This window comes from Protomyctophum parallelum, assembly GCF_964188405.1.
Source record: "Protomyctophum parallelum genome assembly, chromosome: 23".
Taxonomy (NCBI): domain Eukaryota; kingdom Metazoa; phylum Chordata; class Actinopteri; order Myctophiformes; family Myctophidae; genus Protomyctophum; species Protomyctophum parallelum.
The window spans coordinates 26,367,887-26,388,626 of NC_139715.1; the positions used below are offsets into that span (position 1 = coordinate 26,367,887).

General features: G+C 45.0%; 1 protein-coding gene across 4 annotated transcripts in view; it reads left to right on the top strand.

Moving 5' to 3' along the window:
* dmd (dystrophin) overlaps positions 1–20,740 on the top strand; it is a 441,564-nt gene that overhangs the window by 342,517 nt on the left and 78,307 nt on the right. For all 4 annotated transcript variants that reach the window (XM_083758765.1, XM_083758766.1, XM_083758767.1 and 1 more), the window contains exons 57-60: positions 1,194–1,348; positions 1,907–2,096; positions 16,694–16,866; positions 18,439–18,595. In XM_083758765.1, the coding sequence (XP_083614891.1) occupies positions 1,194–1,348; positions 1,907–2,096; positions 16,694–16,866; positions 18,439–18,595 (675 nt within the window). The remainder of the gene's footprint in view (positions 1–1,193; positions 1,349–1,906; positions 2,097–16,693; positions 16,867–18,438; positions 18,596–20,740) is intronic.

Here is a 20,740-nt window from a genome sequence, read left to right on the forward strand (position 1 = left end):
ATGTGTTAACATAGGATAGATAACAGCCATGCTGTTATTGATGTGTTACCATATGATAGATAACAGCCATGCTGTTATTGATGTGTTACCATAGGATAGATAACAGCCATGCTGTTATTGATGTGTTACCATAGGATAGATAACATCCATGCTGTTATTGATGTGTTACCATAGGATAGATTACAGCCATGCTGTTATTGATGTGTTACCATAGGATAGATAACAGCCAAACGTTGATCATGCTGTTATTGATGTGTTACCATAGGATAGATAACATCTATGCTGTTATTGATGTGTTACCATAGGATAGATAACAGCCATGCTGTTATTGATGTGTTACCATAGGATAGATAACAGCCATGCTGTTATTGATGTGTTACCATAGGATAGATAACAGCCATGCTGTTATTGATGTGTTACCATAGGATAGATAACATCCATGCTGTTATTGATGTGTTACCATAGGATAGATTACAGCCATGCTGTTATTGATGTGTTACCATAGGATAGATAACAGCCAAACGTTGATCATGCTGTTATTGATGTGTTACCATAGGATAGATAACAGCCATGCTGTTATTGATGTGTTACCATAGGATAGATAACAGCCATGCTGTTATTGATGTGTTACCATATGATAGATAACAGCCATGCTGTTATTGATGTGTTACCATAGGATAGATAACAGCCATGCTGTTATTGATGTGTTACCATAGGATAGATAACAGCCTGTTATTGATGTGTTACCATAGGATAGATAACATGCTGTTATTGATGTGTTACCATAGGATAGATAACATGCTGTTATTGATGTGTTACCATAGGATAGATAACATGCTGTTATTGATGTGTTACCATAGGATAGATAACAGCCAAACGTTGATCAAAATAACAATTCTTCTATACATGCTCTCTCTAATTGTGTAAGACTTGTAAATTAAGTAATGCGCATGTTCTTTGCAGTTTCAAGAGCTAAAAATCTATAAGGGTCCATTTGGTTACCCAGCTCCTCTCCATCATGTCGCTGGGGGGGGGGGGGGGGGGGAGGACCACCCGGAACACCTTCAAGGCCCACTGGTTCTCAACCACTACAATATAAAACCATAACAAAAACTGTGTGTGTGTGTGTGTGTGTGTGTGTGTGTGTGCGTGTGTGTGTGCGTGTTTGCGTGTGTGTGTGTGCGTGCGCGCAGGGCTTTGTGAAGGAGCTGGGCCAATGGCAGGGTCAGGTGGACGAGGCCAACGCTCTGGCAGACAGGCTGCTGACGCGCTACGCTGACGACGACACACACCGCATCACACACCTCAACGACGACCTGGCCAACACCTGGGCTCACATCATGAAGCGGTGAGGCACGCACGCACGCACGCACGCGCGCACGCACAAACACACACACCTGGCCAAAAGTGTCCCTTTAGAAACCATTAAGAAAAGCTTAGAGCTTTCAACCACTTTATATTTCAAAGTTCAAACTTTAGCTGTTGGAAAAATCACGAAAACACGTGCACGTCATAATATTATATTCTTTCACGGCAAATGCTTGTAGGTCTGCTATTTTTTGAAAAATCGAAGAACGACTGACATTTTTAGAATCTGATCTCAGGTCAGAATGAAAACTGTCAGGATGTATAGAAGACATTTTTAGAATCTGATCTCAGGTCAGAATGAAAACTGTCAGGATGTATAGAGAAGACATTTTTAGAATCTGATCTCAGGTCAGAATGAAAACTGTCAGGATGTATAGAAGACATTTTTAGAATCTGATCTCAGGTTAGAATGGCTTAATCCGTGGGATCTTCAACAACAGTATGCATGTTCGGGGCGGTGGTGCTGACAGATTGTTTGTGTGTGTGTGTGCGTGTGCGTGCGTGCGTGCGTGCGTGTGTGCGTGTGTGTGCGTCACAGCGTGTCGGACAGGGAGGCGGCGCTGGAGGCCGCCCTGCGTCTGCTGCAGCACTTCTACCTGGACCTGGAGAAGTTCCTGAGCTGGCTGACGGAGGCGGAGACCACCTGCAGCGTGCTCATCGACGCCACCAACCAGGAGAGGCTGCAGGAGCAGCCAGACAACGTCCGCAACCTCATCACACAGTGGACGGTATGCGCGCTACACACACACACACACCGGTACACACACACACACACACACACACACACACACACACACACACACACACACACACACCGGTGCACACACACACACACACACACACACACACACACACACACTCACACACCTGATTATCAGACTGTAGCTTTCTTTTTTTGACAATTTGTTTTTTATCCCACGATTTTTGTCACCCATTTTTCACCCCTGTGTCAATCATCTAATGTGATCCTGGGCTCTACACACCCTCCACCAACCTAGTCCCCATATATGGGGGACAAGGGGAGAGCAACGGACTTGAACTCATGCTTCCTTCATGCCTGAGTGTCCAAGTTGCTCCTTTACACCTGACAGGGGGGAGTTTCCCTGGTTGGATGTAGCGCGTGGAAGGAACACGTTATTCCAACCAGTTCCTTTCCCCTCCATCAGGCGTCCCGGCTGGCCAGGGGGAGGCAGTTTAGTGACCAGGATTACTGCATGTTTTTGTGAGGGTACCTACCCTAGGGGACACGGGGAGAACATGCAAACTCCACACAGAAAGGCCCTTTCGCCAACCCCCGCCTTCGGTTATGGGCACTGATGACGTGGAGGAGGAAACACACCGCCAGCACCCACAGCGTCCCGAGCGGGAATCGAACCCAGGACCTTCTAGACTGTAGCTTTCTTGAAGCTTCAGTCTGACATTGTCTCCTGTCTGAGCGATTTCAAGGGGGAGGGGATTAGAATTTCCCTCAACCAATAGCCATTGTTGTTGTTTTTCCTTCCTTCCTCATGTGTGTTGCGCTGTGTGATGATGACGCTGAAAACGGGCCTCGGCGCTGATTGGTTGTTTCGTTAGACCCACCCCCACCACCGATTCTCGTTGGATAATACATTTTTGTAACGAAAAACGAGGGATCAGAAATGACAGCATGTTTGAGAGGCGCTAGAAATTGCATCATAGGCCAGCCAAGTCTAACCCTAACCCTTTGTTAAGGGTAGTTATGATGACATGTTTTTGCAAACAAAGCCTATGGACTTTAAAACCCTTTGACTGCCAATGACGTGATTTTTTCCTAATGTCGATTCCCGCCATTGACGTGATTGATGTGATAAGAGTTTTTTTTTTATTGATTCAGAATGGTCTCGCTAATATCTACCGAGTAGTAGCTTACCAGTCGCTAGAGGCAATACCGCTGGCAGCCAGCCAGAGGTGTTTTTGAGCAGCCTGCACCTCTCAGTTCACACAAGTATGATGTTTTTATCCACCTGCCCCCCCCCCCCCTTCCTTTTCTTTCCTTTTGTGGAAACAATCAAAAATATAGCTGCAAGCAGTTATAAGATGTGGTCAAGCCCAAAAAGAAAAAAAGCTATACGCAAAATAGAAATAAAGATATCATATTGCCCAAATATTGCCCAAATATGGAGGGGCGGCGGCCTGCATGCGCACATCGGTGTAGTCAGGCATATGCACGGCAACCGGTTGTGTTGTGAGTGAGATCAGTTCAGAACTCTGCTCAGTATTATAATTATTCAAGAAAATATTTTTCAATTCCACTTCATTCCACGGAGACCAGGAGTTTTAGTTGTCCCTACGCAGTGTTGTGAAAGAAGGAGGTGGAAAACAAAGGGAGTCAAAGAGAGGATAAATAAATTGTCCATAAGGAGACAGAAGAGTGAGGACAACTTGTCCATTCCCCGAGAGAACCTACAACGCCATCACAGTCCATGTATAGATGATGAACCACCACTCCAGGAAGGAGTCTCAATCTTCCCAGGCTAAGGTCCACCGTTCTGGTTGTACACACAGATCGAGCCACGACGACCTCTACTGCCAAATGCCCAGAAAGGGACCGATCCCCTCAGAATCCTGTCAGCAAATCACCAGCACTGTAATAACCAGCCAGGAACAAGGAGACGTAGACGAACCTAGATTGTACAGTCATCAACTGTTTACCGAGACTTTGACTCCACCAGGAGAAGTGAAGACACGTCATATGACCTATACAGGAATGAACACTCACGTCTGTAAACAGTGTGAGAAGAGTTTCAGTCAGATGGGTCACCTGAAGGCACACCAGCGTATCCACACTGGAGAAAAACCCTTCTGTTGTAAACAGTGTGGAAAGAGTTTTAGTGAGATGGGTTCCCTGAAGACACACCAGCGTATCCACACTGGAGAAAAACCCTTCTATTGTAAACGGTGTGACAAGAGTTTTAGTGAGATGGGTTCCCTGAAGACACACCAGCGTATCCACACTGGAGAAAAACCCTTCTATTGTAAACGGTGTGGAAAGAGTTTCTCTGTGTTACATAGCCTCAAGACACACCAGCGTATCCACACAGGGGAGAGGCCTTTCGCCTGTAAGCACTGTGACAAGAGCTTCAATCAGTTAGGCAATCTCAAGAGCCACCAGCGTATCCACACTGGAGAAAAACCCTTCTGTTGTAAACAGTGTGACAAGAGTTTTAGTGAGATAGGTCACCTGAAGGCACACCAGCGTATCCACACGGGAGAAAAACCCTTCTGTTGTAAACAGTGTGACAAGAGTTTCAGTCAGATAGGTCACCTGAAGGCACACCAGCGTATCCACACTGGAGAAAAACCCTTCTGTTGTAAACAGTGTGACAAGAGTTTTAGTGAGATGGGTTCCCTGAAGACACACCAGCGTGTCCACACTGGAGAAAAACCCTTCTGTTGTAAACGGTGTGGAAAGAGTTTCTCTGTGTTACATAGCCTCAAGACACACCAGCGTATTCACACAGGGGAGAGGCCTTTCGCCTGTAAGCACTGTGACAAGAGCTTCAATCAGTTAGGCAATCTCAAGAGCCACCAGCGTATCCACACTGGAGAAAAACCCTTCTGTTGTAAACAGTGTGACAAGAGTTTTAGTGAGATGGGTTCCCTGAAGACACACCAGCGTATCCACACTGGAGAAAAACCCTTCTGTTGTAAACAGTGTGACAAAAGTTTCTGTCAGTCAAGTGATCTGAAGAAACACCAGCGTGTCCACACTGGAGAAAAACCCTTCTGTTGTAAACAGTGTGGAAAGAGTTTCTGTCAGTCAAGTGATCTGAAGACACACCAGCGTGTCCACACTGGAGAAAAGCCCTTCTGTTGTAAACAGTGTGACAAGAGTTTCAGTCAGATGGGTCACCTGAAGGCACACCAGCGTATCCACACTGGAGAAAAACCCTTCTGTTGTAAACAGTGTGACAAGAGTTTTAGTAAGTTAGGTAACCTGAAGGCACACCAGCGTATCCACACTGGAGAAAAACCCTTCTGTTGTAAACAGTGTGACAAGAGTTTTAGTAACTTAGGTAACCTGAAGAGACACCAGCGTATCCACACTGGAGAAAATCCCTTCCTTTGTAAACAGTGTGACAAGAGTTTCAGTCAGATGGGTCACCTGAAGAGACACCAGCGTATCCACACTGGAGAAAAACCCTTCTGTTGTAAACAGTGTGGAAAGAGTTTCACTGTGTTACATAGCCTTAAGACACACCAGCGTATCCACACAGGGGAGAGGCCTTTCGTCTGTAAGCACTGTGACAAGAGCTTCAATCAGTTAGGCCATCTCAAGAGCCACCAGCGTATCCACACTGGAGAAAAAACCTTTCTGTTGTAAACAGTGTGACAAGATTGATCAGAACGTCGATGTTAGCGGCTCATTACTGAATCGTCGCTACCTCACGGTTACAATATCCTCGCGGTTCTGATGACTTTTAAAGTTACGATGCTCACATTAGCTATACGGTGATTTTGCTTCCTGATTTTTTGGGGAATTGAAAGTGAAGGTTTTCCTAAATACCCATGCGTCCGGGCGGCGACAAACTGACTAGTGCCGGAGTCTTTGGTGGTTTCGGAGAGGCTGAATCTCATCCCAGAGATTCAGAAGATGAGATTGGAGATGGATTGGAGTAAGTCCTGGACATGCCTCATTGGAGTAAGTCCTTACCTTGGAGCATGGAGAAGAATCCAATCTCCAATCTGGAGAAAGAATCCAATCTTTTTGGAGCATGTTTGAATTTAATTGAATTGCATTGAATTGAGAGAGAGAGAGAGAGAGAGAGAGAGAGAGAGAGAGAGCACAACGTTGTGAGCTTGTAGATCGCCTATTTTTTCGTAATCCCAATGTGCATCATATTGCGTTGAAGTGATACTGATTACGACGCTGTATCAACACATTTAGCTGGCGACCCCCTGGAGCCCCCTAAAGGACCCCCTGCATGATAGCAAGTCCACAATATGACAATCACAATTTAAAAAACGGTAAAATGTTTACGACACCATTTCAGATCCGTGGCTCAAAACACAGAATAATAATGATTTGCCTTGATATGAAAAGGGTCGAAAACTTTCATTCTTTATTTCTGTTTTGAGCGGTGCCTAACTGCTCCAACGGCTGGCTTGCGTGTGTATGTATGTCCTTCTGTTTAGAGTATGAACAGCTGCAATACCGGTGGCAGCCAGCCAGAGGTGTTTTTGAGAAGCCTGCACCGCTCAGTTCACTGTTTTTTTAACCACCTGCACCCCCCCCCCCCCCCCCCGTCTTCTTTCCTTTCCTTTTGTGGAAACGATCAAAAATATAGCTGCAAGCAGTTATAAGATGGGGTCAAGCCCAAAAAGAAAAAAAGCTACACGCAAAATAGAAACAGAGATATCATATTGATGACGTCATTATTGCCCAAATATGGAGGGGCGGTGGCCTGCATGCGCACATCGGTGTAGTCAGGCATATGCACGGCAACCGGTTGTGTTGTGAGTGAGATCAGATCAGAACTCTGCTCAGTATTATAATTATTCAAACAAAAAAAAATCAATTCCACTTCATTCCACAGAGACCAGGACCTACCCCTTTTAGCCGGCTTTACTCAGTTCTGTGAGAGAAGCAGATAGAAAACATAGTAAAGGGAGTCAAAGAGAGGATAAATAAAGTGACCATAAGGAGTCAGAAGAGAGGATAATAGGGAGACAGAGAGAGAAGATTGTCCATTCCCCGACAGAACCTACAACGCCATCACGGTCCATGTATAGATGATGAACCACCACTCCAGGAAGGAGTCTCAATCTTCCCAGGCTAAGGTCCACCGTTCTGGTTGTACATCCAGATCGAGCCACGACGACCTCTACTGCCAAATGCCCAGAAAGGGACCGATCCCCTCAGAATCCTGTCAGCAAATCACCAGCACTGTAATAACCAGCCAGGGACAAGGAGACGGAGACGAACCTAGATTGTACAGTCATCAACTGTTTACCGAGACTTTGACTCCACCAGGAGAAGTGAAGACACGTCATATGACCTATACAGGAATGAACACTCACGTCTGTAAACAGTGTGAGAAGAGTTTCAGTCAGATAGGTCACCTGAAGAGACACCAGCGTATCCACACTGGAGAAAAACCCTTCTGTTGTAAACAGTGTGACAAGAGTTTTAGTGAGATGGGTTCCCTGAAGACACACCAGCGTATCCACACTGGAGAAAAACCCTTCTGTTGTAAACGGTGTGGAAAGAGTTTCTCTGTGTTACATAGCCTCAAGAGACACCAGCGTATCCACACAGGGGAGAGGCCTTTCGTCTGTAAGCACTGTGACAAGAGCTTCAATCAGTTAGGCAATCTCAAGAGCCACCAGCGTATCCACACTGGAGAAAAACCCTTCTGTTGTAAACAGTGTGACAAGAGTTTTAGTGAGATGGGTTCCCTGAAGACACACCAGCGTGTCCACACTGGAGAAAAACCCTTCTGTTGTAAACAGTGTGGAAAGAGTTTCTCTGTGTTAGATAGCCTCAAGACACACCAGCGTGTCCACACTGGAGAAAAACCCTTCTGTTGTAAACAGTGTGACAAGAGTTTCTGTCAGTCAAGTGATCTGAAGACACACCAGCGTATCCACACGGGAGAAAAACCCTTCTGTTGTAAACAGTGTGACAAGAGTTTTAGTAAGATGGGTTACCTGAAGACACACCAGCGTGTCCACACTGGAGAAAAACCCTTCTGTTGTAAACAGTGTGGAAAGAGTTTCTCTGTGTTAGATAGCCTCAAGACACACCAGCGTGTCCACACTGGAGAAAAACCCTTCTGTTGTAAACAGTGTGGAAAGAGTTTCTCTGTGTTAGATAGCCTCAAGACACACCAGCGTATCCACACAGGGGAGAGGCCTTTCGTCTGTAAGCACTGTGACAAGAGCTTCAATACGTTAGGCAATCTCAAGAGCCACCAGCGTATCCACACTGGAGAAAAACCCTTCTGTTGTAAACAGTGTTACAAGAGTTTTAGTGAGATAGGTAACCTGAAGGCACACCAGCGTATCCACACTGGAGAAAAACCCTTCTGTTGTAAACAGTGTGACAAGAGTTTTAGTGAGATAGGTAACCTGAAGGCACACCAGCATATCCACACTGGAGAAAAACCCTTCTGTTGTAAACAGTGTGACAAGAGTTTCTGTCTGTCAAGTGATCTGAAGACACACCAGCGTGTCCACACTGGAGAAAAACCCTTCTGTTGTAAACAGTGTGACAAGAGTTTCAGTCAGATGGGTAACCTGAAGACACACCAGCGTATCCACACTGGAGAAAACCCTTCTGTTGTAAACAGTGTGACAAGAGTTTCTGTCAGATCTGAAGACTCACCAGCGTGTCCACACTGGAGGAAAACCCTTCTGTTGTAAACAGTGTGGAAAGAGTTTCTCTGTGTTACATAGCCTTAAGACACACCAGCGTATCCACACAGGGGAGAGGCCTTTCGTCTGTAAGCACTGTGACAAGAGCTTCAATCAGTTAGGCCATCTCAAGAGCCACCAGCGTATCCACACTGGAGAAAAAACTTTTCTGTTGTAAACAGTGTGACAAGATTGATCAGAACGTCGATGTTAGCGGCTCATTACTGAATCGTCGCTACCTCACGGTTACAATATCCTCGCGTTTCTGATGACTTTTAAAGTCACGATGCTCACATTAGCTATACGGTGATTTTGCTTCCTGATTTTTTGGGGGAATTGAAAGTGAAGGTTTTCCTAAATACCCATGCGTCCGGGCGGCGACAGACTGACTAGTGCCGGAGTCTTTGGTGGTTTCGGAGAGGCTGAATCTCATCCCAGAGATTCAGAAGATGAGATTGGAGATGGATTGGAGTAAGTCCTGGACACGCCTCATTGGAGTAAGTCCTTACCTTGGAGCATGGAGAAGAATCCAATCTCCAATCTGGAGCAAGAATCCAATCTTCTGGGAGCATGTTTGAATTGAATTTAATTGAATTGAGAGAGAGAGAGAGAGAGAGAGAGAGAGAGAGAGAGAGAGAGAGAGAGAGAGAGAGCACAACGTTGTGAGCTTGTAGATCGCCTATTTCTTCGTAATCCCAATGTGCATCATATTGGGTTGAAGTGATACTGATTACGACGCTGTATCAACACATTTAGCTGGCGACCCCCTGGAGCCCCCTAAAGGACCCCCTGCATGATAGCAAGTCCACAATATGACAATCACAATTTAAAAAACAGTAAAATGTTTACGACACCATTTCAGATCCGTGGCTCAAAACACAGAATAATAATGATTTGCCTTGATATGAAAAGGGTCGAAAACTTTCATCCTTTATTTCTGTTTTGAGCGGTGCCTAACCGCTCCAACGGCTGGCTTGCGTGTGTATGTATGTCCTTCTGTTTAGAGTATGAACAGCTGCAATACCGGTGGCAGCCAGCCAGAGGTGTTTTTGAGCAGCCTGCACAGCTCAGTTCACAAAAGTGTGATTTTTTTAACCCCCCCCCCCCCCCCCCCCCCCCGTCTTCTTTCCTTTCCTTTTGTGGAAACGATCAAAAATATAGCTGCAAGCAGTTATAAGATGGGGTCAAGCCCAAAAAGAAAAAAAGCTATACGCAAAATAGAAACAGAGATATCATATTGATGACGTCATTATTGCCCAAATATGGAGGGGCGGTGGCCTGCATGCGCACATCGGTGTAGTCAGGCATATGCACGGCAACCGGTTGTGTTGTGAGTGAGGTCAGATCAGAACTCTGCTCAGTATTATAATTATTCAAACAAAAAAAAAACAATTCCACTTCATTCCACAGAGACCAGGACCTACCCCTTTTAGCCGGCTTTACTCAGTTCTGTGGGAGAAGCAGATAGAAAACATATTAAAGGGAGTCAAAGAGAGGATAAATAAAGTGACCATAAGGAGTCAGAAGAGAGGATAATAGGGAGACAGAGAGAGAAGATTGTCCATTCCCCGACAGAACCTACAACGCCATCACGGTCCATGTATAGATGATGAACCACCGCTCCAGGAAGGAGTCTCAATCTTCCCAGGCTAAGGTCCACCGTTCTGGTTGTACATACAGATCGAGCCACGGCGACCTCTACTGCCAAATGCCCAGAAAGGGACCGATCCCCTCAGAATCCTGTCAGCAAATCACCAGCACTGTAATAACCAGCCAGGAACAAGGAGACGGAGACGAACCTAGATTGTACAGTCATCAACTGTTTACCGAGACTTTGACTCCACCAGGAGAAGTGAAGACACGTCATATGACCTATACAGGAATGAACACTCACGTCTGTAAACAGTGTGAGAAGAGTTTCAGTCAGATGGGTCACCTGAAGGCACACCAGCGTATCCACACTGGAGAAAAACCTTTCTGTTGTAAACAGTGTGGAAAGAGTTTCTGTCAGTCAAGTGACCTGAAGAGACACCAGCGTATCCACACTGGAGAAAAACCCTTCTGTTGTAAACAGTGTGACAAGAGTTTTAGTAAGTTAAGTAACCTGAAGGTACACCAGCGTATCCACACTGGAGAAAAACCCTTCTGTTGTAAACAGTGTGACAAGAGTTTCTGTCAGTCAAGTGATCTGAAGACACACCAGCGTATCCACACTGGAGAAAAACCCTTCTGTTGTAAACAGTGTGACAAGAGTTTTAGTAAGTTAAGTAACCTGAAGGCACACCAGCGTATCCACACTGGAGAAAAACCCTTCTGTTGTAAACAGTGTGAGAAGAGTTTCAGTCAGATAGGTCACCTGAAGGCACACCAGCGTATCCACACTGGAGAAAAACCCTTCTGTTGTAAACAGTGTGACAAGAGTTTTAGTGACATGGGTTCCCTGAAGACACACCAGCGTGTCCACACTGGAGAAAAACCCTTCTGTTGTAAAAGTTGTGGAAAGAGTTTCTCTGTGTTAGTTAACCTCAAGACACACCAGCGTATCCACACTGGAGAAAAACCCTTCTGTTGTAAACGGTGTGGAAAGAGTTTCTCTGTGTTACATAGCCTTAAGACACACCAGCGTATCCACACAGGGGAGAGGCCTTTCGTCTGTAAGCACTGTGACAAGAGCTTCAATCAGTTATGCAATCTCAAGAGCCACCAGCGTATCCACACTGGAGAAAAACCCTTCTGTTGTACACAGTGTGACAAGAGTTTTAGTGAGATGGGTTCCCTGAAGACACACCAGCGTATCCACACTGGAGAAAAACCCTTCTGTTGTAAACAGTGTGACAAGAGTTTCTGTCAGTCAAGTGATCTGAAGAAACACCAGCGTGTCCACACTGGAGAAAAACCCTTCTGTTGTAAACAGTGTGACAAGAGTTTCTGTCAGTCAAGTGATCTGAAGACACACCAGCGTATCCACACTGGAGAAAAACCCTTCTGTTGTAAACAGTGTGGAAAGAGTTTCTGTCAGTCAAGTGACCTGAAGAGACACCAGCGTATCCACACTGGAGAAAAACCCTTCTGTTGTAAACAGTGTGACAAGAGTTTTAGTAAGTTAAGTAACCTGAAGGTACACCAGCGTATCCACACTGGAGAAAAACCATTCTGTTGTAAACAGTGTGACAAGAGTTTCTGTCAGTCAAGTGATCTGAAGACACACCAGCGTATCCACACAGGGGAGAGGCCTTTCGTCTGTAAGCACTGTGACAAGAGCTTCAATCAGTTAGGCCATCTCAAGAGCCACCAGCGTATCCACACTGGAGAAAAAACTTTTCTGTTGTAAACAGTGTGACAAGATTGATCAGAACGTCGATGTTAGCGGCTCATTACTGAATCGTCGCTACCTCACGGTTACAATATCCTCGCGGTTCTGATGACTTTTAAAGTTACGATGCTCACATTAGCTATACGGTGATTTTGCTTCCTGATTTTTTGGGGGAATTGAAAGTGAAGGTTTTCCTAAAATACCCATGCGTCCGGGCGGGAACAAACTGACTAGTGCCGGAGTCTTTGGTGGTTTCTGAAAGGCTGAATCTCATCCCATGGTGGTCCGTGGCTCAAACACAGAATAATAATGATGTGCCTTGATATGAAAAGGGTTGAAAACTTTCATTCTTTATTTCTGTTTTGAGCGGTGCCTAACTGCTCCAACGGCGGCCTTGCGTGTGTATGTATGTCCTTCTGTTGTGTATGTTGTGCATGTTTGCTTGTTTTGATCATACACTTGTGTATGTTGTGCATGTTATGTATGCTATCATGCTAACATGCTAATGCTAACATGCTAATATGCTAATGCTAAGATTCTAACATGCTAACATGCTAATGCTAAGATGTCTGAGCTGTAAGGGTCCATTTGGTTTCGTTCAGGGGGGCGGCCCGGTTCCGGCGAGCCGCCCCGCTTCTGAAACGGTGAGAAGAAACGGTGGAGAAATGACAGAGTTACGTGTTTCCCCGATTTTTGTGTTGTTTCCCCAATGTGTGTGCTGCTGTGCATGCACATTTGTGCATGTGCGTGCGTGTGCGTTCGTGTGTGCGCGTGTGTGAGAGGTGGTCAACTTGACCTTGAATCATTAACAAAGTATCATTTTCAGCTGAGCTGAGTCTATGCGAATGCAACCACTATTGAAAGTTTAAAGCACACTGACTCAGTGAGAGAACGTATGTCCGAACAAATTGCTCTATCGCAAAAAGTAAAAGTCGAATGCGATTTTTGTTTTCGCTGTGAGTGACCTGAGACATTAAGGTACGCCGTGTGCGATCATGGTATTGGTACGATAAAAAATGTGGTTATAAGAGCGAGTTAAGAAATTGTGTTTGTGATGAAAGAATTGCTGACTCATTCAAGCAGTTACCATGTAGTTTCATGCATCACCCTGATCAAAGTGTGGCATTAATTTAGGAAATTAAAATATGGAGATAAAACAGAAGAACGGTGTAGCCTTACATGACTTGTTGCCCCCATTGCAGCTGCTATGGAAGGAATGCTGACCTGGCTGGCGAGCGCGCCGTCGTCCCATTGGCCGGCTTTTTCGTCGGCGCTCGCCGTTTTTTTTTGCCGTGCATTGTGGGAGTTTGAAGGGAAGGCTCTGTTCATAGCCTCGGGGACATTTTGTGACCCGCCGCTTTTCGTCCCGCGCCCACACGCTCTTTCTGTTAGACACACACACACACACACACACACACACACACACACACACACACACACACACACACGTGTGCACGCCCGGGCGGGCACACACACACGCACGCAAGCATGCATGCATACACGCACACACACACTCTGTCTCTCTGTCTTTCTTTCTATACGTTCATTCACTGTCTTCCTTCCTTCCCCGTCGCTCAAAACCATGCATGTACACACACACACACACGCGCGCGCGCGCACACACCATCACCCCCCTTGCGCTATTCCGAGTGTCTCTTCAAAATCCTCGTACACGTACACACACTCACACACACACACACACACACTCACACATTGCTTTCTGGGAATACAACAGTGGCACTGTATGTAGTGCCTACTTGAGCAAGACGTGTGTGTGTGTGTGTGTGTGTGTGTGTGTGTGTGTGTGTGTGTGTGTGTGTGTGTGTGTGTGTGTGTGTGTGTGTGTGTGTGTGTGTGTGTGTGTGATTGTAATGGTGCAGGGCAACATGCTGGAAGACACACACACACACACACACACACACACACACACACACTCTCTCTGTCTGTCTGTCTCGCCATATTTCTGTATAATTGTCTGATTCATGCCCTCTTCCCTCCTCTCCCCTTTGTCACGCACGCAAGCATGCACGCGTGCACACACACACACACACGCACACACACACACACACGCACACACACACGGGACACACACAATGGCTTGTACGCGGGGCCAGGCTTGTGGCCAGTCCATTGTATGAGGGGACCCAGAGAAGGAGCGTATAGTAGTGTTATATGAGTGTTTGGTGTCATGGTGTGATGAGGGGACGCTGCAGGAATATCACAACATGCTCCGCAGGAAGGTCTACCGTGTGCAGGCTGCAGGGACCACGTTAGGCAGAAACAAAGATCGCAAAAAAGTACGTCGAATGGTGTTGTTATATCGCCTCGTTTCCTTGATTTCAAGTTAGCGTTCGCTGAGGATTAGGATTAGACCCGCACGGTCACTGCAGCGCGCTGCTGTGAGCTCGAGGGCCGTCGTATTTCCTGCGTGAGTATCAGTTAAAGGGATATTTCACATGTTTGTGGGTCATTTTAACGTCTATACTCAGGCTTCTGTGAGGACCCCACAAGTTGCCAGAACACCCGTCATTGGTGCGCGCTGTGATTGGCTATAGCATAGTCGCTGTGATTGGCAGTTCTCGTTTTTGTAACTATGCTTAAACCTAACCCTATAACCTCAGTTAACCTACGCCTGCCCGGGAGCCAATCAGATGGGTCTATTCTAGATTCCTTGGTTCTGTTGACTGATATTTTACATCCGAGGGGTGAGGGACGCCGTGTCTGTTTTCATTTCAAAACGGTGTCTGGGATGAAAACATGAAAGCCTGAGTGGGTACGTGTAAATGAGCCCAAACGTGTTTGAAAGAGAAATATCCCTTTAATTAACCCTCTAAGACCCAGCGTTGCTTTTTAGCAACAGTTTTATTTTAATTAATTACTAAATTATTATTTTTTGTTTCTGTTCTTTTTTCACCTAAACGTCATCAGTGATGTTCATTGCAATGCCATTCCAATGCCATTGGTCATGATATTTGCATATAAATACCTGGACTATGAATATGTCTGGACTCTGGATTTTTTAACCTATGACATTTGACCTTTAACCCTAATAAAAGTAGGTAAAATAATTGTAATATATGTTTTTTTGTGATCATTAGAATGTCTAGAACATGTTTTATTCATTATTGTGAAAGATATCCCCCAAATGTAAATTATTAATTTATTATATTATTATATAATTATTATACATTTTTCATCAATTTTTTTTAACATATTTTTTAGTCTTAGTCCTAGTAGTACAAAGTAGTAGTAAGGTTGAAATCTATTTTTTGCAAGTAGAAATTAATGCGGGTCTTAGAGGGTTGAGACTACTGGTGTTTTCGGAAACGTGACATATGTCATGTCAGCTGAGTTTTAACCCATTTAGGCCTGACCTAAATCCTCCAGTTTTCTGAAATAAATATTTTCACGATTTTTCAAAAATAGCAGACCTATACAAGCTCGAGCGCTATACGAGCTTGTAGATCTGCTATTTTTGAATAGCTAAATTATAACATAATGTTTAAAAAAACACCAAAAGGCGTTCCCGCCCCAAACTGGGTTAAACTAACAGATTGAATCACTTTGACACTTTCATTCATTAAATCCCCCGGAAATGTTCAAATGCGTATATGTAATAACTTATTCTGCCATTATTTTTTAATGAGAACAATAGCAAACCCGATGCAAGGTGATGGCGTCCAAAAGTGCCAAATTAGCATCACCACTGCTGGGGTATTTTTTTTCCCCTCATGACACAATCCCAGCGTCCTGCGGTTTGAGCCCGGCCAGTTTCCGCGTTCCACGTAGCCCCCCCCCCTCTCTTCCCTAAAGTGTAGCCCCCCGTCCCGTCCTGTTTCTCCCCTGCCTATCTGCATTTAATAAAGCACAAATGCCTCATGTCCTGAGGCTGCCATAACATAGGGGAGCGGACATCATTTGCTTGTGGTTTTTTTACGCTCTTGTAGGTATTTTTTATTTTACCTAGTTTATTTGTTCATTAAAAAAAAGGATCCTCATTAGCTTATACACCCACGCTACATGGTGAATTTAATAGCGCCCCTTTTATCCAAAGAAAGGCACTTTACAATGATGTGAAATACATTCACCCACACATTGAAGTTCACATCTCTGCTCCAAAAATGTTCATTTTCACGTTATCATTTTTTTTTTAACAATGCAATACTGCGGCCTCCTCACCGTTTGCTATTGTGACATTATATGTCAATTATACTTTCCTGAGAGGGGGTGGATAGGAAGCTGCTTCAGCAGACAGTTTGAGGATCCAATGGAGTTGAGAGGTTTTTTTGTTCCGAATACTTTTCATTAGTTCAATATTGTTTAACCAACACTCAATTCAAGTTCAATAGCATTGATACAAAAAAACCCTCAGAAATGGAGTTAACCCATTTTGGGACGGGGACCCCTTTTGGTGTTAGCATTATGCTATGCTTTTGCTATTGAAAAATAGCAGATCTACAAGGTCTGCTATTTTTGAAAAGTCGAAGAACGACTGACATATAGAAACATAGCTTTTTCAGAAAACTGTCGGGATGTAGAAGACATGTTTTAGAATCTGATCGTAGGTCAATGCTGCTATACCGAATCAATTTCGCCGCGTCTTGTTTATCGTTTTTCTTTTTTTCTCACACATAGGAGCTCCAGAATGAGATCGACGGCCACGCGGAGATGTACCACTCCCTGGACGAGAACGGCCAGAGGGTGGTGTCCTCGCTGGGCGGCTCGGAGGACGCCGCGCTGCTGCAGAGAAGGCTGGACGACATGGGGCAGCGCTGGGAGGAGCTGCGCACCAAGACCGTCGGCATGAGGTCTGTGACAGTGGTGTTTTTGGCAGCAAATTTCAATTTTAGTTTTAGTGGTTTTAGTCTCTTGAATAGTTTTCACTTAGTTTTAGTCACATTTTAGTCACCTGGAATGTTCTAGTGTTTAGTCTAGTTTTAGTCGACTAAATGTCATAAGATTTTAGTCGACAAAATATACAGTTGATTTAGTCGACTAAAATGTGTTTTGACAGGCCTTGATGTCGTTGTAATGACATATTTTACACTTTGGTTGCATGCTGAAAATAGCAGATCTACAATCTCGATTGTAGATCTGCTATTTTCAGCATGCAACCCAGCATATAACTGGATCTCTTGTCCACTAGTCCCTTCCTAACATTTTAGTCTAGTTTTTATTTGTTGATGAAATTGTCAGTATATTTAGTCTTAGTTTTAGTCATCATAGGTTCGTTTTTATTTAGTTTTTATTTAGTTTTAGTCAGTGAAAAAAGGTAGTCGACGAACATTTTTCGTCTTAGTTTTAGTCGACGAAAACAACACTGGTGACCACATATATTTATCCCCCGGACACCACTTTGGAAAACCAGCTGGCATAGTAGCATATAGCATATAGAACAGAGACGATATAAATATAATACTATACTGGAAGATATAAAAAATTCAATAATTATATTAGAAGAGAAGAATATAATAGAATAACCACAGATAGACCAAACTGGCATATAAAAATAACAGCAGCAGAGTATAGACAAGAGCAGACAAAAATAGAAACATGAGAATAGTAAACAATCTTTTTTTTGTGTGTTGTGACGACGTCTCGGTCTCGCGCGCCGTGCAGTGATTTGCATGCGGCGGTGTGTGATTATGATTACACGGCGCGGTGTGAGACATACGCGCGCCGCATTTCAGAGACAGACGGGCTCATTATCGGGGCTCGTTGATATGAGCTCGTTAGGGAGACGACAGGCGGGGAAATGTTTTGATTTGTATAGAAGACGAGTGTCGCGCGGGTTTCTTTTTATACTTTTCTGAGAGACGGCTGAGAGAGAGCTAGGCCTTCTGTGAAGTTTCTGTCTGCGGGGGGACGCCCGGAATAGCTGAAATGACATGCCGCTATGCTAGGTTCGATTGTTAGCGCTATATAGCGCCGCGGCTGACGGCGGCGTTCCGATGGGGGGGGGGGGGGGGACGAGTGGGACAGCCAGGATCGGGTAAAAATGTGGGTCTTTTGGGTCTTTTTTTTCTCCATACGGCTATAGGTGTATACTGACGCCTGGTTTCTACTCGAGCTATACATCGTGTCGCACATCTGAAACAGCGTAGTGTGTGGCATATTTCATGTAATTTTTGGGGTCCTTGACATGAAATATTGAGCACCACCACTGATACAGAAACAAAGTTTTTTCAGAAAACTGTCATTTTGAAGACATTTTTTTAATTGTAATCGACGTCAGGTCCAAATGGGTTAAAGATTAGGGTCTTAGGTCTCATCTCTGTGTGTGTGTGTGTGTGCGTGTGCGTGTGCGTGTGTGTGCGTGTGTGTGTGTGTGTGTGTGTGCGTGTGTGTGTGTGCGTGTGTGCGTGCGCGTGTGCGTTCAGGGCCCACCTGGACTCAGAGACGGCTCCGTGGAAGCGGCTCCACATGACCCTGCAGGAGCTCCTGGCCTGGCTGAGGGTCAAAGGTCAACAGCTGGAGCAGGAGCCCCCAGTAGGGGGCGACGTCCCCGCCGTAGAGACGCAGCTAGACACACACCGGGTAGGACACACACACACACACACACACACACACACAGACACACACACACACACACACACACACACACACACACACAGACAGACACACACAGACACGCCTGTGAGCACACGCATGCATGCACGCACGCACGCACGCACACACACACACACACACACACACACACTAAAATACTGGTAGTAGATAACTTGGTAAGGCTATATATTGAGAGCGGGTCTATAGTGCATTATAGGAACATTTGTAATGTGTTGCAATTTAATACAGTAACAATAATAGTAAGGTATACGTTTGGCGGAACAGAACATTATAACTACCATAGCTCAGCCTGTTAACAACTTGTAACAGAGTGTCTTTGTTATAGGTTGTCGTGCATTGACACGTATTGTTGTGAAACCTTATGAGGGCATTATGATGCTTTACGAATGCAATTACAATGCATTATAGAACGCATCACAAGTAGCATTTTTTTCTTTTTTTTTAGCATCATTTGTTAGCATCATGTCGTGCTTTAGCTATTGAAAAATAGCAGATCTACAAGCTCATAACGCGCCACCGAGTGGCGCGCTACGAGCTTGTAGGTCTGCTATTTTTGAAAAATCGAAGAATCTTTTCATTTTTTTTAGCATAATTTGTTAGCATCATGTCATGCTTTATAGCTATTGAAAAATAGCAGATCTACAAGCTCATAGCGCGCCACCGAGTGGCGCGCTATGAGCTTGTAGGTCTGCTATTTTTGAAAAATCGAAGAATCTTTTCATTTTTTTTAGCATCATTTGTTAGCACCATGTCGTGCTTTAGCTATTTAAAAATAGCAGATCTACAAGCTCATATCGCGCCACCGAGTGGCGCGATACGAGCTTGTAGGTCTGCTATTTTTGAAAAATCGAAGAACGACTGACATTTTTTAGAATCTGATCTCAGGTCAGAATGGGTCCATCAGACCAGTGTGTGTCCAGTGGAAACCTCGTATGAATCTGATCTCAGGTCAGAATGGGTTTTAAATAAATGCTGCATTTGTATAGTGCCTTGTGCGTCACGTTCACACATTCAAACACCGATGCGACCCGCACATAAGAAGGAGCAATTACAGGGGTTCGGTGTGTTTGCTCGAGGACACTTCCACGCCGACTCTGGGGGAGAGCCCACAGGGATGGAACCGGGGACCCTTTCCGGGGGGGTGCTCGACCAGTCCTGAGCCACTGCCGCCCCCAGCAGCAAGCTCAAGACGGTCTTGCAGATCTGCTATTGTGTGACACTATACTGTACAGTGCGGCAGTGGCGTGCACAGACATTTAGAGGGGCAGGTGCTCAAGTGAAAAAGAGGGCACCTTGTGCAGCGCATTTTGGTGCTTAAGCTATTGAAAAATAGCAGATCTACAAGCTCATAGCGCGCCACCGAGTGGCGCGCTACGAGCTTGTAGGTCTGCTATTTTATTTATTTATCGAAGAACCACTGACATAGAAACATAGCTTTAGATTGTGGGGGCCTAAATAATATAGTAGAAGCGTTTTTTATCAAGATTTGATCAATGTCACCGCATGGTCCACACACTACAAATTAAGGGAAAAAAATGAACTTTTTTTTTTCTTTTTTTTTTTAAGAGCACATTGCCAAAAAGGGCAGGGGGTGCTCTAGCACCCCCTAGTGTCTATCTGTGCACGCCACTGCAGTGCGGTATATTATGATCAAGTATAGGGCGTATAGAGAGGTTTCTGCCCAACAGCAACGTGCATGTAACCTCGCTCTATTCCTGGCAGTGTCAGTGACATTCTCTGTGTGTGTGTGTGTGTGTGTGTGTGTGTGTGTGTGTGTGTGTGTGTGTGTGTGTGTGTGTGTGTGTGTGTGTGTGTGTGTGTGTGTGTGTGTGTGTGTGTGTGTGTGTGTGTGTGTGTGTGTGTGTGTGCGCGTGCATGTGCGTGTGTGCGTGTTTTTCCTACCCTGGAGGCGTGTTGGTTGCATTCCATAGACCTTATTAACCAGATTCGTGGCATCCTTGGCCTCCTTTTGGGGAGGACCGTAAATACATGTCATTGTCATTCGTTAATATCGCCGCTATCCCCGACAACGACGATAATATATATCCCATTCTGACCTGAGATCAGATTATAAAAATGCCTTCTACACCCTGACAGTTTTCCATTCTGACC